Source organism: Ammospiza nelsoni, chromosome 3 (assembly GCF_027579445.1).
Source record: "Ammospiza nelsoni isolate bAmmNel1 chromosome 3, bAmmNel1.pri, whole genome shotgun sequence".
In the NCBI taxonomy this organism is placed as follows: Eukaryota; Metazoa; Chordata; class Aves; order Passeriformes; family Passerellidae; genus Ammospiza; species Ammospiza nelsoni.
The window spans coordinates 36,022,438-36,049,720 of NC_080635.1; the positions used below are offsets into that span (position 1 = coordinate 36,022,438).

Below are 27,283 nucleotides of genomic sequence, written 5' to 3' on the forward strand. Positions count from 1 at the left end.
TTTCTGGTACGTACTTTAGGATATCAAGAATTCATGGCTTCTCAAAAAAAAAATCTAAAAAAAGCCCATCCTAAGCTACTGCACATAAGGGCACAATATAAAGGTGGCAAAGGATGGACATGGGAGTCATAGTGCTGGTAAGAAAAAGTAGATTCTAAGAAAAGCTTAGATTCTTGTGTACTGGGAGACTAAATGGAGGCATCAATGACAGTATAAAAACAAGTTACAACAAAACTACTGCAAATACTCCTACTACAGCAGGAGTATTTGCAGTATACTGGGTGATCTTTAAAGGTCCCTTCGAACTCAAACCATTCTACGCCTGCCTCTCCTGCCCGATGAGCCGCCCCTACTCGGTGTGGAGCTGTGAGTCAGTACGGACACCGCTGAGTGCGGCTCCGCGATCGCTGCCCCAGCCCGGCTCCGCGGGCGCTCCCTCAGCCCGGCCCGGCTCTGCGATCACTGCCTCAGCCCAGCGCGGCCTGGCCCAGCCCAGTCCGGCCCGGCCCAGCCCAGTCCGGCCCGGCCCGGCCCCGGCTCTGCGATCACCCCCTCAGTCCAGCCCGGCCCAGCCCAGCTCGGCTCTGCGCTCGCTGCCTCAGCCGGGCCCCGCCCGCCGCGCGCCGCCGGGAGCGCGCACCGCCGGGAGCGCGCAGCGCCGCGTCCCCAGCTATGGCGGCGGCGGCGACCTCGCAGCGAGACCCGGGCGATTGGCAGGACTTCTCGGGATTCCAGCCCTCCGCGGGGAGCGGCCCCGAGCCTGCCTGCGACAAGGGCGGCTGGGGCGGCGGGGATCTCGGGGCGAAGTTGTCCCTCTGCTTCGAGCCCCCGCAGGCCCGGGCTGGCGGCGGCGAGAGCCGCGTTCCGCTGCGGCCGCTCACGGAGCAGAGCGCGCTGCAGGACGACGAGTGAGTGCGGGCCGGGGGCGCGGAGAGGGAGCGGAGGGGAGGCCCGGCCCGGCCCGGCCTGGCCTGAGGGCACAGCGCGGGCCGCCAGCGTTGCCCTGCGAGAGCGCTGCCCCTGGGCCTTGCGGAGCCCAGCAGGGCTTGTGGGCTGCGGGAGCAGAGCCTTTCCCCGCCCCGGGGCTGCAGCTGGGAGCGCCGGGCCTCGGCGAGGGGGCGCGTTCGGCCGGCGCGGCGCGGGTTTGACGGGGAGCCCTCCGGCTTTATCCCCCTGAGTGCCAGGGAAGCGTGTGATGAGCATCCCAGAGCCTCTTGCCCCGCCGAGCTGGCAAGAAGTACTTGTTCTGAAGTGCAGTGACCGTGGTTAGTATTTGTTTAGCTTCTTGCAAAGTGTCCGCTGTCTCACTGCTTGAATTTCAACATGGAAAGAGTGCAGAAAGCAGGTGAAGAACAAAATTGCAGCTGCAACTGCGAAAATTATTCGGAGTTTTTTCTCTGGAGGAATAGAGCCTTTCTGGGCCATGCTGCTGTACTGTTTTTAACATTATTTTACGAATGCTTCTATTACTTATTTTATAGTGAATTTAGTCAGCTTACCTTCATTAAAAATACTGCTGTCTTACTTTAAGGTAACTCAGCTGTCTCTCCGTTCTTCCAAGATAAGAATAAAATAAAGCCTGTTCGCAAAACACTACATCAGTGGTGTAAACAGTGGGGTAAGTTCAGTGAACCATGAATCACGCTGGGCAGTGACGAGGCTCTGTCTGCCCCTCTGTGTCTGCCTCGGCCTTTCCTCCAGCCTCCTGTGAGCCTCAGCTAGGCAACCATTGCAAACATCCACCCACAGCACAGCGCCTGGAGCGGGGCTCGGTTGGGGACTGGAGGAAGCAGCGTGCTCACGGGGCTGCTGTGGCTACAGACTGAGCTGCGGCTTCACCAGCCTCCATCTGCCTTTGCAAACCTCCAGGACAGCCAGAGAGGATACACACCCTACGAACAGTAAAGACTGACCGAGGACAAGAGTGGTGGGCTGAGCTCTCCTAGAAAAAAAAATTGATTCTCCCAAAATTTTTGTGTGATCTGTACATTTTCATTATTCTGTGATAAATGGAAAGGAAAAAAAGAAAAGGTTTGGCTCAGAACTCAGAATTTGCTACTCAGCCTCTGCTAAACATTAGGAATGTAATTTATAGCTCAGCTCAAATTTCATTGATGGAAAGGCTCATCCACCCCCAGAAAGGATTTTGAGTGTAGTTACATAATTAGTATAGAAGCTGTGTCTTCATTTATTGGTTTCTTTCACTGCTGTGCATACATTGTTGCTTAAAACAGGAAGTCACATTTATCAAAAAACATTTTCTCATAGCTTTAAAACACTAAAAATATTTTCAGTAATTTGCAGATGAATATTTAGGGAGGAAAATACAGTTACTGAAAGAGGTATATGCTCATTGGGAATATGGTTATTGCTGATTCAGTTGCTGCTTGTTTTGAGGTCTGCATTTTTGTTTCTTTATTCTTTTCCTCAGGATTTGGAATGCCTTGACTGATAATTATGGTAATGTGATGCCAGTTGACTGGAAATCTTCCCACACCAGAGCTTTGCACTTGCCAACACTGAATCTTTCAGAAAAAGGGGTAAGTTCTGATCAGCAGAAGTGCCCTCTTTGGATCTTTGGTACTCGGCAGGGAAGTAACACTGTTTGCATTTGTATAAAAGAATGTTGTTTTTAAGTGGCTGAAAATATTTGTAGTACTTGCCAATACATGAGAGCTTTTCAAAAATCAAAGAACCACTGATGTATGTTTGTATCACCCTGGGCTGGAATAATTCAGGGTTAGTTTTAGATGACTCCTCATTAGAGCCAGAGCATGACAGAAAAAAATGTAAAATGAGAAAGTGTTTCACATAAAATCTTTCTGCTGTATGATTCCTGTTGAACACTGCCCTGGGTAAGGGAGGAAAAGAAGCAAGAGTATTCTGATTTAGTAAATCCAGTGAGGACTTCCCAAAGTTCGTCTAATTCCACAGTCAGATGGCTTCTTTAACAAGAAGGGTGGCCCAGGAGACTCTGAAGTGCAAGAGCTTGTTTTGTTTTCCTTATTTAAGAGTTAGAATAGTTCTCTGGGGTGGGAACAGGGAATTAAGAGCTTCAGAGAGGTTTATAGAAAGGGTTGTCCTCTGATGCTCTTCAAAGTGGATTAAAACACCTCGTGAAGAAAAGCTGGGAGGAATTCCCATCTCACAGGTTTTCTGAGGAAACTAGTGGCTTATCTTTTAAACATAGTGAAGTTCAGTTATGTGGTAAAAATATCTGCCAAAGATAATTGATTATCATTAAATAATCAACAGATGCTTTTTACTGTGACAGGAGCAAAGATTGTTCTGCTGAAGAAGATACTTTGGGGTTCAGTAGAGGAAGGTGCAAATTTGGAACTCATTTTCTTGATTTGAATATCATGGTTATCCCTTGAATTTGACTTGTGTTTCTTCTAATTTTTATTGAGTTCTTGTTCAGATTTATAAATGGTTTTAGAGTAATTAAAGTCTTACGGTTTAACTAAAAATACAACCCTGCCATGCTGTGACCTTGTGTCAGGGAAAAATAGACTGGAAGACTAATGGATTTCTTGATAGGGAACTAAGTTTAGAACATAAGAAAATGTTTAGTATAGTTTTTATAAGTTACTTGCAGGAAGTGATGAAGAAAGTACATCAAAAAGTGTAAAGTGGTGTTGCTGGATTAGAAAGAGTCTTGGGTGTGCTGCCAGTAGAGAGAAAACCAATTCATGGATTAAATGTATCTGAAGTTTTTTCAGCTTTCACACCACATGGAATGCCTTCTGATGTGCAAAGGCTGTGGGGAGTGTTTGACATACTTTTCTTCGGCTGCTTTGTGTTCAGCAGCATTGCTGGATATGTGACAGCACATATGGACCAGCTAGTATCTCGTTTTATCTTCCTTACAATGAAAACTAACAGCCAAGCAACACTTCCCTGATGTGTTTGAAGCTAATAACATGCTACCAAAATTGTGCAGTAAGCATTTCTCCTCCTGTTTTAGCAGGGAAAGATATTAGGTCAATAAGGCTGATTCACCTGATGTTGGTTCTTTCACATGACAGTCTATGCACACTTTTATACATCTCTGACAGTGAAAGAAGTAGCTGGGTGGAAGTTTTGTGCACAGTGGTATGAGGAATGGGATTGTGCAATTCCTTGTTTGTTTTGTTTTCACTAGATTGCTTTTAAATGGCTCATTCCCTGCTAGCAGGAGGACAGCAGGTATGGAGTGTGGCTGGGTGGAAAGCCAGGTGTTCCTTTTAGTGCAGGTTACAGCTGATGCCATTTTTGGTGGTTTATTAGTCTGTATTATCAAAATGTTTCTGAAGGTCTCTCAAAATGTTTCTGGAGATGTCAGGAGTGAAAGCAGATCTCCTTCTAGATAAACTGTTATGCTTTCTTACTGTCCCATCATTGTTGTCATGTCCTTTGTGCATGGAAAAATACTTGAGGACAGCAGACATTTAAAAATTCCAAATTGCAGTGTATCTGTGTAGAAGGTGAAGAGAGGGTCATAGTGGAGCCTTGTCACTGCACAGTTACTGGAATTCAGATTGTGGAAAAAAGTGGACATTTGACCTCATTCTGAGGGCTGAAGAACTGCAAATTGTGTGTATGTCCCTGCAGGTGAGCTGTCTGGGGATAGCAGTTGCAGATTCAAAATTAATCTAAGAACTATTAAGGTTTCTGAAGAAACTGAGAAAATTGGAGGAATTACAAGAAAATTTGAAAACTAATATTGTGAGGCCAAGGACTTTTTGCAGCTTGTCATGATGCTTGTAAATTAACCCAAAGATGAGTTAAAGCAGTTGAACTCAAATAGCAGATGTTGGGCATTGCAGCTTTGAGGGGCTTTTCTAGGCAGGAATCTAGCAATAGACAAAGTACAGAAACAATTTTGTAAATAAACCAGGATATATCACTGTGTGAGAGTAAAATATTCCTGACGTATTAAGGAGGGGACCTATGTCTCTTAGTGTATGTATGTCTTTGGTTTGAAAGGATGAGTGTCATTTGGTGGTGTATATATGAGAACAGTGTTACTTCTCTTTCTTTCTGAAAAGACCCTGAGATATTCAATGACACATTTTTTTAAAATAATCTGGGGTGATACCAGTGTTCTGATACCACCATTCAGTATCAACTCTTCTCAGCTTTTTTCCATGTCTTTTATTATGTGATGAAGTGGAACCATAAAAGCATTTAAAGAGGTTTGTGTAACATTAGACATAATAGGCAAGTTTTCCACCCCCCACAGACATTTCTCAATCTTCAGTTAAGATTTAATTATTTCCTTGACAGCCTCCCATGTAGATGTCTGCATGTCAGTGTGTGTATGGTCTTTGTATATAGATATTATTTAACAACATTAAAGATTGACAGCTATTTTAACTTTGTCCAGTTGCAGTTTTGATTTAATTTTCCAGGCTATTTGACAGAAAGAACTGTTGATTCCATTATTATGGGCCAAGATTCAGTTTCATTCTTAAAATTCAGTGATAGTTACCCATTTGTTTTTTGTACATGTTGCATGCATGTTATACCCTCACATTAAGGGTGTGTGTATATATTTATATAAATGCACCTTTTCATGCTTATTAGGTAAATGACAACTTGAACCTTGACTTGTCAGATGATGAAGAGCTGAGAGAACAGTTGGATATGCATTCTATCATTGTTTCCTGCATCAATGAAGAGCCACTCTTCACAGCAGAGCAGGTAAAGTGTTCAGCAAAGACAGTCTTGTTGGTGTAGAATGTTTATTATTATTATTTGTTGTTGTTGTTGTTGTTCTTGCTCTTCACTGTAGCTAAGCTTCTTGGTTGTTCTTTGTTTAGGGTTTTAGTAATGTGGGAGAGAGCATTACATCATTCAGATATGAAAAGTGTTTCAGTACTTCAGATGAGGGTGATAGTCCAGGGTCTTTGAAATCTTTGTGTATTTCGTACCATGAATTAGTCAGGAATGCTACTAAATTAAATGTGTGTGTAAAAAGCCAAAATATTTTAGAATCCTAGTAGTATGGTGGAGTTTTTAGTTTTCCAGCATAACTGTGTGGCAGTTCATAGTTTCACAGGGCTTTGCTGTTAGAGAGAATTCTTTGAAGTTTTGACCTAACATGAGGGCAGATCAGTGTTTCTACTATTAAGATTTCAAATTACTTGGTATCTAAAGTCTTCAAATTGATGGATTTACTTCAGTTATCTTGAAAATTGCTCTTCTGAGTAAGGTTAATTAGTGTAAGGTCTGTTAAGATCCTGCTTTAGTAAGCAAACAAATAATCTATTTTGTTGTTGCTTAAATGGTTAAGCAATGGTTAAGCTGTGAACTGTGATGAACACGGTTATTAATAGTACAGGAGACAGGACTGCTTGAACTGCCTGGGCTCTTTTTACTGTGGGTTAGATCTCAGCACTGACTACAGCCTTTAAACATCTTGAAGTTGCTGTGTTATTTATTCAGATGTCTAGTTAGTAATTTAGCCTGTAGAAATGTAATCATTTATGTGATGTAAAGTAAGCTATCTATGCACAGAATTTCTGTTGTCATACTTTTTCTCTGGCTCAGGTCTTACACCTGGGGATGCAAATCAGCTTCAGGTTATGGTGGATCATGTGAGAAGTTCAAAAAACTTCTCACAAGCAGAGTAGATTTTCAGGCTTTTTAGAGGGCTTTTTGGTTTTTCAGAGAGTTTTTGGTGACTTTTTCTTTGTTGTTTTTGTTTGTTTTCATTTTGTTGGTTTTTGGTTGGAGGAGAGAGGGGTGTTTGTTTTACATAGAGAAGTGTGGTGAAATAAGGAGTGGAGGAGGTAATTGATTTTTGTTGTTGTGTCTTCCTTTAACTGAATATTCAGGAAAGATATTCCAGCTTACTCTTTAATTTAGTTCTCTAAAGCAGAATCATGGGTACCTTCATATAGAAATGACCCCATAGTTTCAACACTTCTTGTTATGCCATCACCAATTTACTGTTACAAGGTGTGATTATTCTCAGAGCCAGGATGGGGAGGAAACGTCAGTATAATTTTATTGATCCTCTTCCATCTAGTCTTGGTGGTGGTTTCATCCAGCTTTGCTTCAAATTGCAAGCTCTTCATGTAGGAGGGTTTTCATAAGGATTTTCATTTTCCAAAGGTGATTGAAGAAATTGAGGAAATGATGCAGGAATCACCTGATCCAGAAGATGATGAAACCCCCACCCAATCAGATCGGTTCTCTATACTTTCCCAGGAAATTCAGACCCTCAAGAGATCCAGTACAAACAACAGCTATGAAGAGAGTAAGTGGTATTTATTTAGCATTTATGCTCTTATGCTTAATGAAAATATTTTAAAGGGTAAGTTTGCAATGTGTTTGATTCTTAGCAAGTCCTTCTTATGAAATATCTGCATTCAAAAAATATTTTCAAAATGTTCTGAAATAATAGCATAGATTTAGTGCATAGAGGACTTACCTTTGTCAGCTTTCTGACTAAGAACAAAAATAAGACTTTACAGAATTTAAATTTAAAGCAAATATTCTGAAGGTTGGTACATTGAAATGAGATTCCTTCATGGGTAAAGTGATAAGTTGGCCATTTTTTATTAAACTTAATTATTTTCTATAAAGTGAGAAACTTTCTTGATGCCAGTACACTGTTTAAGGTCAGCTAAAGCTCTTGAAAGCTATTCAGTAAATAAAGCTTACCATACCTTTGGTACAGTTTCAGTCATTGCAACATATCTTGGTAGACAGTAACACAAAAGTAAGGCAACCATTTCTTTTTTGCCCCATAAGGACCTTGCATATTTTTCGGTCCTCCCTTTCCATTCCACTTCAGAAAGCTTAAGAGAGAAAAATATCCTTTGGGTCTTCTACTCAAATCATCTGTGCTTCCCTATACAAAAGCAAAGCAGAAATTAGATTAATAATTAAATTGTAGTAGGTTGAATTGCATGTAAAAAAACCTGTGACTAATCAGTTCTGTGATGGAAAATTTTGTGTAATCCTTACATTTGTCAACATGAATTCTAGAAGGTAGTAGGGACATAAAGAATATTTGATAGATGATTTTTCTGCTTTGGTCTTTCTTTAAAAGTTTGGTGCTCTCTTTCCTGTAGTCTGGGTTAACAATACAAACTCTGTAGAAGATTCAGAAAACTGGCTGACCTCTTGTGGCATGACTTAGAGTTTCTGCTACATTTCAGATTTATAGAAGAGATTCCAACCATGAAAATGGTCTCTTAACTGTCTCAACACATAAATTTCAGGAATGTGAAAGCAAAATGTATTGTGTTCAGCAGGCTTCCTGGTTTTCTGACAGTTCCATATGTCTTAAGGTTTGGAGCTAATCAAGCTTGCTCAGTATTTCATATCATGTCAATTTTGCTTTGCCTCAGGAGTCCATCTTGTCTGTTGCATCTTTACAGTTTAAAGGTCAGTCTTGACCAAATAGTGCCTTGAGTTACTTTGGCAGACAATTTAACTTTGCTTCAGCAGTTTCTCAGAATCTGCTTTCATGTCTTTCAGGTCACTATTTTATTAAAAACTCTTGCTACCTATTTTTAGTGTGTGAAGGTGCTTCAGAATTGGTCTGCATGTCTCTGAAATTTTTACAGGTTTTTCCTAGGAACTCTGGTTTTCATGGGATAGATCAGAGATTTTCATTCATTTAGGATTCAGAGCAGGAAATCACTTTTATTTATTTTTTTCTTGGATAGTAAAAGACATACATTAAGGCAGTCCAAAAATCAAGCTCTGGTTACACAAGTGAGTTCCTCAGCCTGCTAAGTTTCAGTCTGTGTAGTCTTCTGCATTTGAATTGCTCTGTCTCCACTCATGTGTGTTAGCTGAGGATTTCCTATGTAGCCCTTTCAAGACTTTGATAATAACAACTGATCTGACATCAGTCAGGACTGCAGTTAGGTAACCTACACCTGTGGTTTTAGAACAATTGGTTTTTAGGCTGTGAAGCAGATTTTTAAGTGTTGGCACTCACAAGTGCCCTCTCTCAGTACTGTTACAGTGTTTGAACAGAGTTTAAGGCCTAAGCTACCTGGAAAAACTGTGGCTCCTTGACACAGAATTGTCTTAACAGATTTCATTGCCTTCTCTTCAGTTAAGTAGGTGACAAGGAGCTTTCTCCAATCAATTTTCCCTGCTGTAATTTAAGAGAAAAAATTCACATTTCACTTACTACCTTTGATGCTTCTAAGAGCTGCACTTTTTTTTGTAGTTTGTGGCCTTATTTGTATTTTTCAACACTTGTCTGTAGGTGCTTTCCCTTACAAGTATTCTTGTAGACAAGATATTTACTAGAGTAATTCAATGAAATTAAATAATTGCAAGCATCTATGCAGTGTCCTTAAACAGATTGTATCTGTCAGTGTAATCAGGACTAGCTGTTTCTCAAGTGCCAAATAAGATTATGTTCTTTGACACAGCAGCTGCTGGGACTTGCCAGCTTCCTAGGCGTGTCAGATCTAAACTGGAACAGAAAGCAGGCCTCAAAGATCTGCTTTCTTTTAACCCAAGCTAGCCTCAGAACATTTGCTTGGTCATAATTGCACTATATGTAGTGCATCAGCCAATAGTTCAGAAAATATGAAGCCCTTTTCCTTTGAACCATGAGTGCAGAGGAAACTAATAGTTAATAGTTGTGTCAGAAGTTTAGTACTTACTTCAGCTTCCAGCATAAACTACCAACACATTCTTCATATTTGCAGATTATCCCAGATTTCTCAGAATTAAGAAAATTTAACCGTCTTATTGTTGCTAATCTTGTCACCTCTGGGATGTGTTTATTCCTTTAGGAATATTGTTTTATTCTATGTGGTTTTAAAACTGAATTTTTTGTTTTGAGAAATTTCAGAGTACATTTTTCTTGTAACTCCCACAAGGTTACTCATGCTTAAAATCTTGACATATTACTTTCTATATAAACTATTTGTAGGAGTCAAAAGATTGTCTGTTGCTGAATTAAATGAACTGCTGGAGGAAATTGAGACTGCTATTAAGGATTATTCTGAGGAACTGGTGCAGCAGCTGGCTCTACGAGATGAGCTGGAGTTTGAGAAGGAAGTGAAAAACAGCTTCATTTCTGTCCTCATTGAAGTACAGAACAAACAGCGAGAACACAAAGAAACAGCAAAGAAGAAAAAGAAGCTGAAAAATGGTAGTCCTCAGAATGGCAAACAAGAAAGAGGTCATATGCCTGGAACAGTAAGAAAATTTTTATAAGTCTTCATACGTTTAATTTTTTTTGTTGTTTTTTTTTTCCAATAAGGGAAGTAGTAGTCCTAGATTATATTAAGATACCTGGTACTCCTGCTTCCATATCTTCATTCACAAACAAGGCTTAAGCTTTTTGTGTTGAGAATTTTTTTTTCACAGGGCCATATATTTTACTCTTCTCATATTCAGAAAATATTTTTTAACTGTTTGCGAATCAGCCTGGGAATAGCACACCTTTCTTGCAAAAAATAATATCTTTGGATGTACTTCTCTGTGTTCTATTGTTAGGAGGCAAATTCATTAATGTGTTTGGTTTCACTGTGTGAATTTTAGTATGTGTTAGTCTTGCAGGAAATTCAGTACTGTTCTTGCAGCAGTTGCACAGATATTTATTGATCATGCTGGTTTCTAGGTAGGAAAAAAGTGCATGTCTTACCCTGGATCTCCTGCCTGTGGCAGAGTTACTGCATTCAGCAGGAGACAGGAAGGAGGCCAAAGTGTAGTGCATGTGTACAGGGAGGAGATAATTTGTTTTATTCTTTACAGAACATGGCAACAAAAGGAAAAATGGCTTTCAAGTAGAGTTGGATGAGAGAAGTCAAAGAACAAAAGAAATCAGTTATTAGCTTGTCAATGCAATTTTTTCTTTCTTATCTGTCTAGTATAATTTAAAATTACTTAAGTGGGATATTAATGTTTGAATTTCTTAGTGATTCTTATGGGATGCAAAAAATGTGCTTTTGTATCTTGGCTAAGTCCCAGAAAGTATGCTTCAGTTCAACATGAGAAGGTTTTTGGGGTTTGCTTTTCAAATATAAGGAATAAACATTTATAATGAAATATTAATACTTCAGAATTTATTTCTAAACTTACAAGCATAAGATACCTGTGATATACCCCAAATAGGGTTCTGATCTCATCTGTCAAATGAGAGATGTTTGTGTGTGTAGCTAAGTTTTAATGGAACTTAAGGAAGTATATGTCTGGAAAACTATACAAAATTGTCATCCCTTTACAAGAGCACTGTGAATAGTTCCTGTTTCCTTCCCAGTCATGGAAAACCAAAAAGGGATATTCTACCTAGAAAGAAAAATAATTACTTTGTTTTGGAACTTGAGTAAAGTGATTCACAAACTGTTCTAGTTGGTTTAAAGATTAGAAAATTGAATGATGCTTTCAGGTATAACTTACATGGTCCCAGGATAAGACATTTTGGTATTTGGTCACTTCAAGATCCAGATGTGTCAGATTGCTAAGAGGGGTTGAACAGACTAGCTCACAGGTGAGACTGTAGCTGCATATGTGTGATTCCTTTGAAAATAGGTTTCACTGTCATCAGGGACAGATTTGAGAACCCTCTCCCAGAAAGAGGTGCAAGGTTCCAAGTTCCTTTCTTCAAAAGTCCTTTTTTTTTCTTTTTTTTTTTTATCCCTTTGGGCTGGGAATGCGCATTCAGATAGTATGTTCTTGTAGCTTTGTGAAGACTGAGTTTCTGCTAATAAGTAATGCATTAGTTGGTTATTTGGTTAACTGTAATGAAATCTCATTTAAATACAAATATTGGAAGTTGAGTTAAATTGTCATACTCTTAAGAAAATGAATTTTCCTGTAGATACTGTAACTGAATATTTAAAAAAAAAACAGGGTTTTGAGTGTTTTGTCCTTGATACCATCCTTGGGTAAATCAGTTTCTTAGACTTTTAAACTTCCATCTCTTTCACAAGGGAAAACAGGGGAGCAGTTAAAAATAGTCAGGGCTTGAAGATACCAGTTCCTTCAACTACGATATCTTAAAAGAGTTAAGGTGGCTTTGGCAAAATGTATGACTTTACTGACCTTGTGTGCTTTAGAAGGTAAAATAATACTGTATTCCAGCACATTTTATTCCTCTCACATAAATAAATACTTTCAGATAAACATGCTGAGGTGTGCTCATCATACTGCCCTGTGTCAGCAGCTTGGCTGTTTCTTCTTTTTATGTTCATGTCCCTTGCTGATTTTATATCACATGCTAAACATCAATACTGTTTTGATTTTGATTTTCTTTTACTTCTCCAGCAAGTTAAAAGGATTACAAAGTTCAAGGAAAAATATGTAGTTGGATTATGTACTGCTTTTTCTTGACTTGGATTCCATGATTCCGTGCAATGGAGCTTGAAATCAATATGGGTTTATTATTATCTAATTGTGTATATTTTATGATATGACAGAAAATAGGAAATGCTAATTGTTGCTTCTGTTGTGGAAAAGGAAGCATGAAAGCATAAAAAGTTTTAAAGAGGTGGAGCTGAAAATTACTGCCTCTGAACAGTGTTTCTGGTACATGCTTAAAATCTGAAAAATTGGTGTCAGTATTGTCTTTAAACATACACTGTTCAAACACAGAAAAGGCAAATTATCTCAGTTATCAGGTCTGCAGTGTGAAGATTTCGTTTGACTAAATTTTGGTGTAGAAATACTGCTTAACTGCCATTTTAAGGTTTGCTTTTCAATTTAAAAAATTAAGTAGGTGAGTGAAGAAATAGAAGTGTGCTGAAATACACCTTCGAGCTTGTCCTTGCCATTTGTCTTTCAGAGTCTTGATAAATGCTGATTAATAGTCTTCTGAACTTTTCTCTGTCCCTTTTTTTTTTTGTCTTTCCGCTGTGTTTTCACTACTTTTAGCGCTTCAGCATGGAAGGGATCTCAAATGTCATACAGAATGGCTTCCGCCACACGTTTGGAAACTCGAGTGGAGAGAAACAGGTGCTGGGCTATCTTCTCCCTTTTTTCTCATTCCTTGCTTGCACTTTTGGGAGGAGCTGAGATCTTGAAAATTGACAGTAGCTGAAGATAAATGCTGAGAAAGGAAAAAACAGGATAAAATGCTGGAATCTCTGCTTCCCTACCTCAGGTTTCTGATCAGCCTACAGTCTCTTTCTCTCCTCAGCAGCTCAAGAGATTCAAGACTTGATACCCTGATGCACTGAGCTAATAACCTGTATTTCTTACCCCAGACTAAAAGTCTGTTTTAGCATAATGCATGCTTTAATTGCATGTCTGTAAAAATCTAATAACCAGTCAAAGAACGTGTATAAGGTTAGATGTAGTGTTTCAGCCTTCAGCATTAGCAACTTGCGTAATGGAGAAAGGTTTTGTTTTCTTTTTTCTTCAGATGTTCAGAGCTGATACATCTAAAAACAGAGTAACACCTGGAAAATGTATAGACTGTACTCTTTTGCCTTTGAAAACTGCATGATTTTAAAAATAGCAAAATATGGGCGCTGCACATTACCAATATAAAATACAGGCATAGGCAGGTTTGTATCTTCTAGCTGGTTATTTAAATACTGACATGTAGAGCAGAGACAGCTTCTGTGGGCTTTATATAGATGTTGTGTGTAGCTTGGAAGCAAGATTCTTATGCCTTATTTCAAAGTAATAACCTGCCTGCTGTTTCAGATCTGTAGTATATATTTTATTAACTGCATTCTGAATTTTTGTGAACTGCTAATGTTTATGCTGTTTAGTCTTTTGGCACACTACAAAATATTGGCATTTCACATTATTTAATGTGTACCCACTATTTTAGTTTATGCAGTTTTGTCAGAGGAGTCCATTAGAGTTATTTTTTTCCCTGGTGAGAAGTCCATTGAGGCAATAAATTGACTGGTACTTTAGAAGTCAAGGCTGATTAGGCTTTTGTCTAGAAGATGAGTGTTGTATCCTGCAGAGGAGTTTAGAAGGTAAAACAGCTCCTCTCAAGTCATTCTGCAATCATGACACTAGAAATCAAAGGCTTGCCTGCTTTCTCAGGCAAAGTATATGTATGAGATTTTATGAATACATTGATCCAGTTGTTTGTTTGTCCTCAGCTTTGGGGATCTTGAACATGTTCACAGAGCTTACCTAACAAGACTTTTTATCACGCTCTGTTATCACACTACTAGTAAAGCTGTACCTGTGTGCTGTTTTGGTTTTGGGGGCTTTTTTCCTTGGCTATCTTAACCATAAATTACAGCTGTTTATACCCATATCTTCAGATATTTTAAATATCATATATTTTCATAAAGTGATCTTATCTAGCTATGCCACCCCATCATACTTTTGGTTAAAAGACTTTCACTGCCTCCTATATAGATGTAAGTAGCATAATCATTTGTTAAAATGACTGAATAACTCTTCCAGTCATTTTTTGAGCTAATTTACTAATGTTATTCTTCATGTTGATCATACTTTTCTCCTGATTGATCTTTTTCTATATCCGTGTGGATATAGAAAACCTCTTATGGGGTTTTATATTCCCTTTCCTGTATCTTAAAGCAAGTCATGGAATATGACTTTAAAATAGGAATTTAAAATTAAATGTAGAGTAGAATGTAGAAAAGATACCAGCTCCGTTATGATTAATGCATTGAAATCCATTTTTCTATGGCATTTGTTTTTGTTTGGGAGGGTTTTGTTTGATTAGGATTTTTTGTCTCATAGTGGGTACTTCCATTTTTAAAATCTTAGTCCCATTTTCTGTGTGTGTTTGAGACATAAGTAAAAATTACTTAAGAGATTTTCACCATATAAAGAGAAACTTCCAGTGGGAACTCCCTGTTCCTATCTGGTAATGTAGTCAAAAAAAAGACATTGAAATGTTGGTACCTCTTTCTGGGATCGTATTTCCAGAAGAAGATTCAAGACAGTCGTCTTCATTTTGATTTTCAGGCATATCAAACACTTTTCATAGGTGATGAAAAATTGCAGTGGGAATTGCTGCTTTATCATGTCATCAAATCTGCTTCAAAAATTTAGAGGTCACAGCAGATTTAACACTTGGTCTTGTCAGTAAGCTACACTTCAGTCACTCCTTCATTCTTTTCATAATATGTTATCTTCACACAGCAATTCAGGAAATGAGTTTTTACAGTGCTTTTATAGAGACTGATTGTTACAGCCGCAAAGTTGATGAGTAGAAGGAAAGTATTTCTGGAAACTAAGAAATTCCTTTTTCTGTTTTTAATTGCTACTGTTAGAGATGAAAAATGGAAGGTGAAGTTTACAGGAGAAGGGAAGCAGGTTTAGTTGATACTTGGTACTAAACAGGGTTAGTTGATATTTGGTACAGTGAAACAGGGTTAGTTTATATTTAGTACAGTGAAATATCCTAGTGTTTTATTGTGCAGGTAAAGGGTAGAATGCCGCGTAGTTCTGAAGGCTGGAAAAGACAGCCAGAAATCTGATTTCTGTGTTAGTAGATCCCTTTCATCTCTGCCATTGGCAGATGCAGCAGCCTTATATTTAGCTATAGATTCTGGTAATTTTATTAAGAGCACAGTTCTCTGGTGATGCTTGGTTACATCCCCTGGAAAAGAAATTGAAAATTGATTGTTTCCTGAGGACCATTGCATACTCTTTTCTGCTGTGCTGAGTGAACATGAAAAAATGCCAGAAGAAAAGGGAGGGAGAAAAGCTCCCTGTGTTTGCAGAAGGTCGTGGGGAGGTGTCAGCACCACCTGTACAGTGGGTTCAGTGCTGCTGAGCTGAGTCTGCTTGGCTTTTAGGCAGCTGTTGTGCTTGGGTGTGAGGTGTGTGATCCTGCTGCAGACATGGCAGTGTTACAGCTGTGTGTGGCAGCCCTCAGCCTCCCCCTGCCAAGTGCAGCTCCTCGTACCTTGCTTGTCACATGTCATCTGCTCCTTGCCTGGAGAACTACACAGATGTCAAGCTGAACGAGACATTGAGGGTTAACTTTGCCTAATGCCTTGTAGCTGTAAAACCAGAATAAAGTTCCTCTTTAATTCTTAAAAATTGTCTTGAGGGAACTTTCAGGAAGCTTTTCCATTGGGGAAAATTCCAGCTATTTTAGTACTTTTGTAATTCTGACCTCTTTAAGGAGAATATGCATTCATATAGGCTGCAAAGTAAGGTGTTGCCTAAAATGCATGTAATATAAGACCCAGCAGGGTTACATCAAGAATTTGAAAATTAATCCTAGTTGCACTGCAGGTATGAAAATCTTGAAAGATTTAAGAAATTTTGTTGTGTTTTGTTGATTTTTTTTAAGCAGACAAGAATTAAAGATTTCAGTAAATTAAATTAAAAAGGAGTTGGTTTGAAACTATCTGTTAGCACAGTCAGCTATGAAAACTGATAATTTAAATCAAATTCTGTATTCTGGGGTATTTTGTTTCATTAGGCTTGCCTTGTTCTTTTTGGTTAGAAGTGTGTAACAGCAGAAGGTGAAAGCCATCTGTTTTCATTTTCACCTAACTGTGGGACAGCATCATTTTCTTTGCAGGGAAGACAGTTAGCTGCATGACTTCTAGTAGCCACATAATTTGGAAAAAAATATCAAAAAACTTGGTTTCTGTGATAAAGCTCTGAGATGAGAAGGTGGAATCTTAATCTGTTTGAAATATGATTATTTGTAGCTAGCAATTTAAATTGCTACAATTTTTACAAAATAAAATGCAAACAACAAAGCTGCATGAAAGGACTGTCAAGTAACTCTGTTTTTCATTTGACAGTACTTGACAACCGTCATTCCTTATGAGAAGAAAAATGGACCCCCATCTGTTGAAGACCTTCAAACATTAACCAAAAGTGAGCATATGAAATTCCCCTGATCCTTTCCTCATTGTATATCCAGTTGTGGCTGCTCAAAGCCAGTGAATCCATCCAGTTCTCTCTTCCCTCTTACTCTAGGGCATGTATGTAAGGATGAATGATTTTAACCGTGGATTTTGGCCAGCTTGTTTCCTGAGCCTTCATGTTAGGTTTGTTTTCTAGCTGCTGTCTGAAACCCTGAAGGCCAGAAACCTGCAGGAATCAGGAAGTAAATGTTCCCATGTTTTGATGTTGGCTGCATATCATGAAATCTGGTCATACAGTGCCTGATACACCCCTGTTTGTTTACATTTGCTGTGCTTTACTGAGGTTATTGTAATGACTTCAGTAAAATGGAGTGGATGTCAGGATACTTGGGACTAGTTCCATAATGATTGCACTGACTGCCTTTAGAATAGCCTGCTTCTCTCTATGGTTTTGGTGGGGGGATTTTGTTGTCAATAAATTTTCATAATTAGGAATTCCAAACCAAACACAGTTTTTACAATGCTTTGAATTCCCTGCTCTTCACATCTTTTTTAGGCCAGATCCTCAAAATTATTACGAGTTCTAGCTCCTCTAGTTCTTTGATTTTATTGGGCTTTTTTTTAAAATTGTAATTTGCAAGAAATCAAGGTTGTATTTTAAAAAATACTTCTTCAGGTGGTTTAATACAACAAAGCATCTTTAGAAGTCAGGAGCATCTCCTTCATTGGATGTTTATAGGAAAAGTTTAAAAATAGGTGGTAGAGTGCATCAATGCATTTGATCAGGTTTCAGTGGAGAATCTCACTGTGTCTTTAAGGTGATTTTCAGCAGCAGTTCTATGATTCCACAGGTGGCTGAGGGGTGGTAAAAGGCTCATTGGTTGTTTTCTGGAAAGAGAAAATTCATATTATATAAATTCCAGAGTAAATGAAATGTTTAAGTAGGAATTAAAGTTCCCTTTATTTTTCTACAGTAGACAGCCTTAGGTGTTAATTCATACTTACTTTGTGACAAAGGATTTCTCTTTTTGTGTTTATTCTTGCCATGAAATTTTATCCTCTTGCCATATTTAAATTTCACTTGACACTCTTAAGCACGTATTAAAACCACTTGAAAACATTTCCTGTTGTTTGATGGTTTATTAAAAAAAATGTCTTGCACAAATGCATTGTAAAGAGTATTAACAATATTGATTTCTGTGGGCTGGTTGGAACTTGATCCTGTGAGTCAGTTGCAGGTTTGTGACTCACTGTCTCTGCTGTTGTTCAAGCAGGCATAAAGCAGGTGTTTAGGGTTGTTCAGTTGGTTTTTCTTTCAAAGCTCTGTATTACTCCATAGTTACAAACACTAATGTCTTCCTTCAGTGTAAAAATGGAAATAAAACACTTGTTATCATTTGAGTTTAGAGTCTTATATGAGGAATTTGGAGTTTATTAAATACTGCTTTTCAGTAGAATTTTGTATTTTTGCTTCTTTCAGATGTGTCCTGAGCACTTTACAAAATATAGTTATTGTTTTTCTTTATGTAGTCATGGACAAGTTTATGGTTGTCCATTCCTTCTTCAGAAATAGGCAAGATGGACATGATCTACTCATGTGTCACAAAATGGCATTTTTGCATTATTGTAAGTTAGTGCTGAATTAAGTCATGTAGTTGAGATTTTTCAAAGCTACAGCAGATAACATTCCCCATTTCAGGGAGGGGAGAAAAGCACCACTAATATTTCCATAGAATCATTCACAGCATTTTCCATTAATTGAGGTAGTGATCAAAGATACTAAGTAATGGAGCATGCTTTTCTGTCCTGAGATTTCCAGCTCAGCAATAGTTGTTAGCATACCTTAGTTTTTGGATGTCTTGACTTCCTTCTGGTGAGAATCTTTTATAGGGAAGAGGTGCTTGTTGTTGTTATGACTGATGGCATTTTACTGTAATATTAACCACATGGAATGGGACTTTTGCATTCAGAAACTGTGGAGCTCAGTGAGAATTACACAAGTGAAATGTGGAGAGGATATGATGTCTCATTGTATCTTCTCATCTTTCACTTAGGAGATTTCTTGCATTTCATAGTGGTATCTCTATGAGTAGTTGGAACTGCTCCAAGGTATTTGTTTTATATGTTGTGTTTCATTTATGACTAAATATCTGACTTGTTTTTTCTTTAGTTCTGCATGCCATGAAAGAGGATAGCGAGAAAGTGCCAAGCTTGTTAACAGACTATATTTTAAAGGGTGAGTATGCTTCTCAGCAGGGATTTTATTTGATTCTAAATTAACTTGATTGACTTAAAATGTGTGTTTGAAAATAGTGATCCTACAGCATTCATTAATTATGTTGTCTTTCAATCAAACACAGCTCTCATTTATGTTCTGTTTTGTCCAAGCACTCTGAGGTACAGCTCATACATAAAATATGTTTATTTTGTTTTCATTAGTAAAATATAGCAAACTTCTGAATGACATCAGGAACAAAGGAGTCTGGCTTATGAATTGAAATGGGTATAGTTAAAATCTTCCATCGTACAGTTTTTTCAGTAATTGGAACTCAGACTACCCATGGTAGTAAAGCATTTGCTACGCAAAGTGCTTACAGCACTGATCAATAGTGAAAAGTATTTATTTTACTTATTATACCTTCTTTAGATATTCTTTTATACGTTTTTGTATGAGTCATTTATTTGCCAGTCTTACACATTGGCTGTGTTTAAAGAATGTCAGACATTAAAAAATACTGTTTGCTTTAGCTTTAAAGAAGTTGTTCCAGGTAGTGTCCAAGTTGTTAAATTATTTTAAAATGTTTTTCATCTGACTTCATTTTTGCCTAGATCTTGCTAATGCTTATGTTCTTACTTAATTCTTGGCATATGATACAATTTTCTTAAGTGATTAAACTTTAGCAAATGCATCAAACTCCTAAGGTCTGAACAAATACCTGTACAGAAGGATTATTGGTGCCATTTTATTTGCCACCAAAATGTGTATAATATTCACCTTTTCATATGCTGCAAAAGCTTTTCTCTCCTTTTGGTATCATGTGTTCCAAGTCTCACCTTTTTTTCAAATATACTTTCTTTTGACTTTACTCACCCCATATGATTTTTAAAGGTTTTTGTATTTCTTACACAAATTTACAGTCACTCTCATAATCTCATCTCACAGATATCTGACAGTACTTTCAGATTTGAGTTATGGATGACATATAGTGTGCTGTCACTTCAGAAAATCTGAAAAATTCAATATTCTGGAATTTCCAACAGACTTCCTGTTGAAAGAGATCCATTTCTAAGTTTTGTGTAGGGTTGAAGAACTGCCACATACAATAAGAATGCAGAGATCCTTTCAATTGATTCCTTTGATTTTTCCATTGTTTACTTACTCTTTGCAAAAATTCTTCCTAAATTAGACAGATGTGTTGCGTGTGAACCATGTAGGATCATGGTCAAGGTTTTTTTTAGTCTTGATGGCACTAAACTGAAGTTCTGTGAAGCAGAATCTTTGACCCAAGAGGATGAACTGTTGTCAGTAATTAAAACTTTTTGCTCTTCATAATACATCTGGTAGTAGGTGACTGGATTTAACAGTGCTTTTCACAGTGTCTGCTCTTATTTTTAGATGTAGCTACCCAGAGGAACTTTCAGATTACAGAGATATTGAGGAGAAACTGGCAGCTTAGAGAAATGGAGAAATCTTTTTTAAAAGCAAAGAAGGCACATAAAAGTAGATTACCTGAACATATGAGAGGATGAGCTAGGAAGCTTGAACTGAAGTTCCTTCCTGCCTCATATGTGCTCATTACTTGAAAATCACCAAGGATGTTCTACTAGTGAGATGCAACAATTGCAAAAACATCATGCATTGAAGTGTCTTGGATCAAACAGGTCGTCCATCATACGCAAACATTATTTCCTTTAAATTGTGAAACAAATTTTGGGAACATGAAGAGTAATCACATCACTCATAGTGAAAGGAAAAGTCATTTTCCCTCCAGCTACCACTTCCTTAGTGAACAGAACCAAGCCTTTCTTCATCCTGTGTGGATTTGTGTGTTCAGTGGCAGATAGTTGTGAGTGCAGAGGTAGTGAGCATGGAATTTTACTCTTCCTTTCAGAATAGCCTTAACTGAGCTTTTATGCTATGTTGGCATGATGTTAAATATTTATAACTCAGCTAACGGTGTTACCTTGTACTGTAGATGTATTCTGTGGCACAGGCAGTCTTCCAGTTGTTTCTGAAGTTGTAACCTACTGCTCTTTTTCTGCCACTAAAACTTCTGACCTGAAACTCCCACAAGGCTTTAATGGCACAAAATAGTCCCAGCCACCAGTCTATTGTCTGCACATTATTTTTAAAGCTTGTTAAGAGGAGATTGGTTAAATTCTTTACAACCACTTAGATCAACTTTCAGCTGAGCTTTAATACCTGAAATTCTAACTTTTTTTTTTAATTCCAAAATAAAAAGAGTGACCTACTTTTTGAGGATTCTACTCTTTTCACTGTAAAGATTAAAAGTGTCTTGGCGAGGTAAAAATCTTTAAGAAGATCTGGGGTTTAAATTTGTTTCCTGGAAGAAGTCCTGGACCCAGTGGTATAGTCCATATGATGTGGTAATTGTATTCATTTTACACTGAATGGATTTTATTGCTTTTTCTTAGCTTTAATCAAGAAATGAAATTTTGAAATGTGTGAATTACATCACCAAAGGTACTTGGTTCTGTTAGAGCCTGTTAAGTACATGTTCCTTTGAGGATCACTTTTTTCCAGTCTTGCTACAAAAAAAGCAGACAGTAAATTACCTGTGACATTAGGAGATGTGTAGCTTTATGGGAAATCCAGTTTGGCATATGACTGCACAGAGGTAAAAAATTTTTTCAAACTTTATATTCTGTTTTACAGAGCAGAAAAAATAAATCATACAAACATGCTCTTGATTTTTTTTTTTTTTTAAGCAGCACTGTCTTGCTATTCTGTGGTATGTAAAAATTTGGGATAGCAGTCTTATGTGGCTGTTATAGTTGTCCACAGAATTATTAACAGACTTGCCCAGATACTAGTGGTCACTGTTGAAAAGTTACTTAAATTGTTCAGAAGCAAAAACTGAAGAAAAAAATGTCAGGAAAAATTATTGCCAAAGTATTGTCAGTACAATATAAAGGAACAAATAGAAGAATGCTGCAAATGTGGAAAGGTGAATGGAACCATAAAATTGAGCATAATTGTTAATGTAACACAAAATCTTACCACATGACTGGTGATCTAAGGATAGTGAAATAAGTTTATATTTTCTCTGAATTCCAGTGTGTTTTGTAGAATTCACAAACTCTATGTAATCTTAAATAACTTGAACTAAATGCCCAGCAATTCTGCAATTTGGATTGTAGGAAGACACAGACCCCCTCTGTGTGTGCTAATACTCACTATCTACATTTGATAATGATTGGGTAAGGTTGTTTGGACAAAAGCTGGAACTTCAAGGACAGTTCTGCAGCCAGGTCTGCTACTGACTTTCTGTGTTAACATGAATCATTCTTGGATTTTTTTTTTCATAACCAACTAATCCTTCTGAAGTGCTGGAAGTGGAAATCTTCAAAACGTGATGTGTGCAAATCCAGTGTAATAAAGAAATTAAAAATAACAACTCAGGTCATTTTATGTTAGGGGATAAAACTACCCTTGTATGCATTTCTCAGTAGGATTATTAGTTTTGAAATTATTTCTGGTGCTTGCTTTCTTTAAAGCATCTTCTTTCCCCAATTTCTACTGCCCCCTTGTGTCCCCCAAAATGTTAAAAATATCATCATTTTCCTTGTCATGCTTAAGTCCCTCTTTCCAGGGGTCATTTAGCTCTCCCCTGGATCTTTTCTGTAAGGAATATCTCCTCAAAGGTAAGTATCCCAAAGCCAGACTAAGTACATACCCTGTGAAGAGTCTGGTACAGGGTAGCAGCTTATCTTCTCTTGTTCATGTTGCTCTTACTGCAGCCTAAATTATTTTTCCTTTTGTGAGGTTCTGTGTGATTTTACTTCTCAGTGAACATTTTTATCCTGAACCTGAAGATAATGAAAGGGAATTAGTGATTTACTTTGCAAGTGAACTCCAGTTCTTCTCTCACTAGCGTATGATTCATATTATATTTTATAGATTTAGAATTAAAATAGCTGGTAACATGAAATTGATCAACATTTGCAATTGTGCTTATTTTTTTCTGAATGTATTTTAATATACCAATATTGTTATTATATTTTATCACTAGGAGTCATGAAGGAGAAACTGGGATTTGAAAAAGGGTAGGGGAATGAATTTACTGACAGGGAAAGAAATACCAAGCCAAGACTGAAATTCTTTATCTTAGAAAGCACACTTCTGGACTGAAGCTGGCAGCTTAGTAAGATCACAGTATTTAAATGCTGTTTTTTCTCATCTTTCTATTGGCCTTTTTTGATGGTTGAACTAATAGAGTGCGATTTGAAAACTCTGTGCTTAGGTCCATTGAAAGACCTAAATAAGCTTAGTGTTTTGTGCACAAGTTAGGCTGTAAAGCAAATGGAGATATTTGTGTCATACCTTGTAGCTGCATTGGGTTTAGGTGTTGCAACAGTACTAAGTACCATATCCTTTGATGAAAGTGTGTTGGTATGAGCAGTGCTCATTGAGTTTTTACTTTCTTTTTAAAGCTTTCAGTGTTTCTTCTTGTGTGTATAATGTAATGACTTTCTGCATAATGATTAATTTGCCAAGTGCAATAATGCAAGTAGTATTTTATATATAAATTTATAAAAATTAATATTTATATTATTAGTATTATGTATATTCTATATAGTGTAGTTGCATCTGTAATCTTTGCACTGTGCAAGTTTAGGTTGCTTTCTGAAGAAATTGCCTCTGTGCAGTTGCTTGCCTCTTCAGTCTCACAAGTAGAAATTTCAACCCTACAAGACAGAAGCAGGTGTTGTGGAAGTAACAGAAATGCTGTAGGGAACAGCATCTAGGTAGAAGAGGGAGTGGAACTGCTGTTTGTATTGAGCTGGTGGCTGTTGCCTTGAAAAGCCAACATCTCCTCGAGTCTGATGTATGCCCCTGCTTGAATGCCCATACAGGGGCTCCTGCTTCTTTGGGGCATGAGAACATGGAGAGGGCCTGCTGGGATGGACTTCACAGCAGGTTTAAAGTAGAAGCTCTGGACAGCATTGTGGGAAGGGGAATTATCTTGTTTTATTGCTACGTGGGTAGTGAAGAATATCTGACAAAATCTGCTGGAAGCATGAGTTCCTTAATTTGTACTTCCAGAACAAATCAGTGATACATATGAAATGTCAACCAGTGTATACACAGAATTAAGTATTAGGGTAGGTTGTCTGGTATCACATCTAGACATGTTACTTCAAGATTACTACTTTTAAACTTCCGGTTTTTACAAAATGTGAAGATTTAGCTTTGTGTACAAGGATAATACTTACTTACATAACTATTATATAAAATATATAAGTATGTACTTACAGCTGGAATTATTTCCTTTGAAATCAGATGTGTTATTACAGTAAACTTTATAAGATGTATTTACTGCTAAGTTTTGTGTTCTTTTCCAATAGTCCTCAAACATTAATTGTGACAAAAATAGAGTGCTAAAAATAATATGCTATGCATTAGTAGTTAGTAAAATGCATGAAGTGTCTAGTATTGTTTTCTTCTTTTTTCTGAATGTAGATGTCGTGAAAGCAGGAAAATTGCCCGTCTTTCTCCTTGCTATTTCATTCCTGATCTTTCAAGTAAAAACTTATCATTTCTTTTGTTTTAATTAAGCAAGAATTTGCACCTTGTTCTATTTTTAAATTATGCAAGTATTTCAGATAATGAGAACGTTTATTTTCTTGCCTTTGAAGTTTTTGTTTTAATCGTTACACCTGACTTCTTTATTTGCTTTTGTGTTGTGCTAGCATTGGTTTGAAAGCTGGATTGCTCTGAGGTTTGTGTCTTCCATTGAAACAGGAATGAGAAACATGTGAAGGACATGTCTTATCTTGCCACTGTGTGATTCTAGTACCCACACCAGAATTAGAAAGTAGCGTTAGAATCTCAAATTGTCCGTGCATATTTTAAAATATAACTGCATGCGTCACCTGTTATTTAATGTTCTGTTTTCTGATATAACACTTTAAAAAGCACTATTTAAGACATGACCTTTAGTTAACTCATTTCTGGATAATACTAGTTAAAGATAGTGGGTTGTGTCACTTCATTAACTTTTGAGAGAGGCTGAAAACTTAATTGCCAAACTAGATTTGACTGTGCTACTAATAGGGTAGAATCCAACACTTAAATATTTTAGTATATACATTACATTTTTATGCAGATCAACTTCACGGATATTTATCAATGTGTATTTGTGGTTTTTTTGCAGTTCTTTGTCCTACATGAAGAGGGCTGCCTTTCAGAATTAGCCATGCTCCTTTCTGTGATGAGAAGCTTTCCTTGGATATAACTCATAGTATTTTTTCATTTGGCACTATACCTAAAGCAGTATTCATTTACCTCCTCCGTGTGTGTGGATTTTCTGATCCTACAATAAGTCATCTGGGCATGACAACTCATCCAGTTTAATTTAATAGTGCAATGAACTGGAGCAGGGAACAAACGTTGTACAGTTTTACTTGCATTGTTCTGACTTTTTAAAGTCTATTTTTTCATTGTATAGCATGTAGTAAATCCTCCTGCACAATTTGTTATTGGAAGGAAAGGTAAACTTTGAATAGTGTAAATAAAATAAGCTTCATTTTAAGGAATCCATATTTAAAAGCATCCTTAATTCCTAAACAAAGATGAAAAAATGATGTTAGTCAGACTTGGAATTTAAGATTCAAGTGAGTTCTCCAGGACACTCCAGAAAGGTGATTGTGAAAGTCAGCAATCAACTGCTTTGTATACAACAGATTTGTTCATAGATGAACAAATCCAGATTTCTTGGTTTGACATAAGTAAGTGTGTGTTACTTGTTCTTGGTATTAACACAAGCATCTGACTAATGTAATATTTCATGTTTGGTTTTATTTTAATTAATAATGTTCATGTGGCTTAGATATTCTCCCATATTGCTGCTATAATTTTACTGGTTTTAAAAGGTGTTTTATCTTAATGAAAATGCTTCAATATATAAACATTTTAAAAGGCAGTATCTTTTTAAAAATACATGTACAGTTTGAAAAACTTGCACCTGGCTTACAAGTTAGTATTATGTTGAGATGCTTGTTGTTATGTATCTCTGAATTTTACTACAAATATCTCTTGTAAATTGTATGCACTGTCTCCTCTGTGATGATGTACCTGCATTCAAACAGATGAGAATGTATTTTATAAATCCTGTAAAAGAAACGGATCCCATATTCTCAACTTTATATACTTGTCACAAGTAATTTTGCCAGCCTAAAAGATGAGATTGAAATGTAAGGAGTGCTAATTTAAAAAACAAAACCCAAAAAACCTGCTTTTTTCTAGCTTGAATTTCTATTAATTCTTCATCCAGATGTATATACTGAATATCTGAAGGCGTTGGAATATGAGGTTCTAAAGAGATAAACGTGTTTTCTTCAGTTTTTTCCCATCTAAATTCTTCAGGGGTTCTGTTAGTTAAAGAGAAATTTTATCCTGAGTACCTTGCATCATCTTTAATGTTCAGCTTTATTATCTTCACCAAATACTATTTTGATCAGTAAAACAACATGGTTTGAAGATAGTTCTCATAATGTTTTTCGGGTTTTTTTTTTCTCAAGGCCTCAATATTTTTGTCTTTTGTGCCTTTATCAGCTTAAAATTCTTATTCTCCTCCCTCTCCCCCACTTGACCACCAATGTATACTTGCCAGCCTGCTCAGGAATAAATAGATCCTCTCCATAAGTGTGGCATATGTGAAGAAGTTTTTTTGTTGCTTTATTTTAATTCATTTGTGGTTTCTCTAAAAAGAAAGCAGCCATTTATTTCTGTAGCTGGTGTTTTATAAATTCATTATGGCATGCGTTTTGTGTAGAAATTCTTGATGTTGACTGTTGATGCCTGGAAATGGGCAAAGGGGATGACCCTGCTTTATTTTAAAAATGGTGCACATGTGAAACCCACCATGTCTCTGTGTGAGATTATTCAGAGGTGCTTCGGTCTCCTGGTGAGGCTTGAAGTGACAAGATGGAGCAAAATAAAACAACAAAAATTAGGAGAAGAGTAAAAAATTGTAAAAAAAAAAAAAGAAAAAAACCAACAAAAAAACTTCTGTCAGAGTTAATGTTACTTGTAACAAATCTTGGATGACTTAAAGTCACAAACTACTAAAAGTAATGAAACTGGAAATAAAGACCAGAAACAGCTTTAGTGAGCTAAGCATCTGCTTGGGAATTTCATGCCTCTCATCAGACTAAACTAAGGTTTCATTATGAAAAGTACCTGTTTACCTTGTATGCATTAAACAACAACTGCCAAATGTGGCAAGTATTGTATGTATACCTATATATGTACATAAACAGGTCTCAGAACATTTGAATAAAAAGAACCATGCTAA

The 27,283-nt window shown here is 37.3% G+C and overlaps 1 protein-coding gene across 3 annotated transcripts; it reads left to right on the forward strand.

Moving 5' to 3' along the window:
- The first annotated feature begins 668 nt into the window (after positions 1–668).
- Positions 669–27,283, forward strand: FEZ2 (fasciculation and elongation protein zeta 2). 3 transcript variants are annotated; one of them, XM_059467984.1, is made up of 10 exons: positions 669–908; positions 2,432–2,540; positions 5,569–5,685; positions 7,102–7,246; positions 9,899–10,167; positions 12,844–12,924; positions 16,677–16,752; positions 18,913–18,978; positions 24,678–24,706; positions 25,142–27,283. In XM_059467984.1, the coding sequence occupies exons 1-9, from the start codon at positions 673–675 to the stop codon at positions 24,686–24,688; spliced, it is 1,110 nt and encodes a 369-aa protein (XP_059323967.1). In that variant the 5' UTR covers positions 669–672; the 3' UTR covers positions 24,689–24,706; positions 25,142–27,283. The 3 variants fall into 3 exon arrangements, with proteins under 3 accessions (XP_059323967.1, XP_059323965.1, XP_059323968.1); XM_059467982.1 differs by lacking the exon at positions 24,678–24,706; XM_059467985.1 differs by lacking the exons at positions 12,844–12,924; positions 24,678–24,706.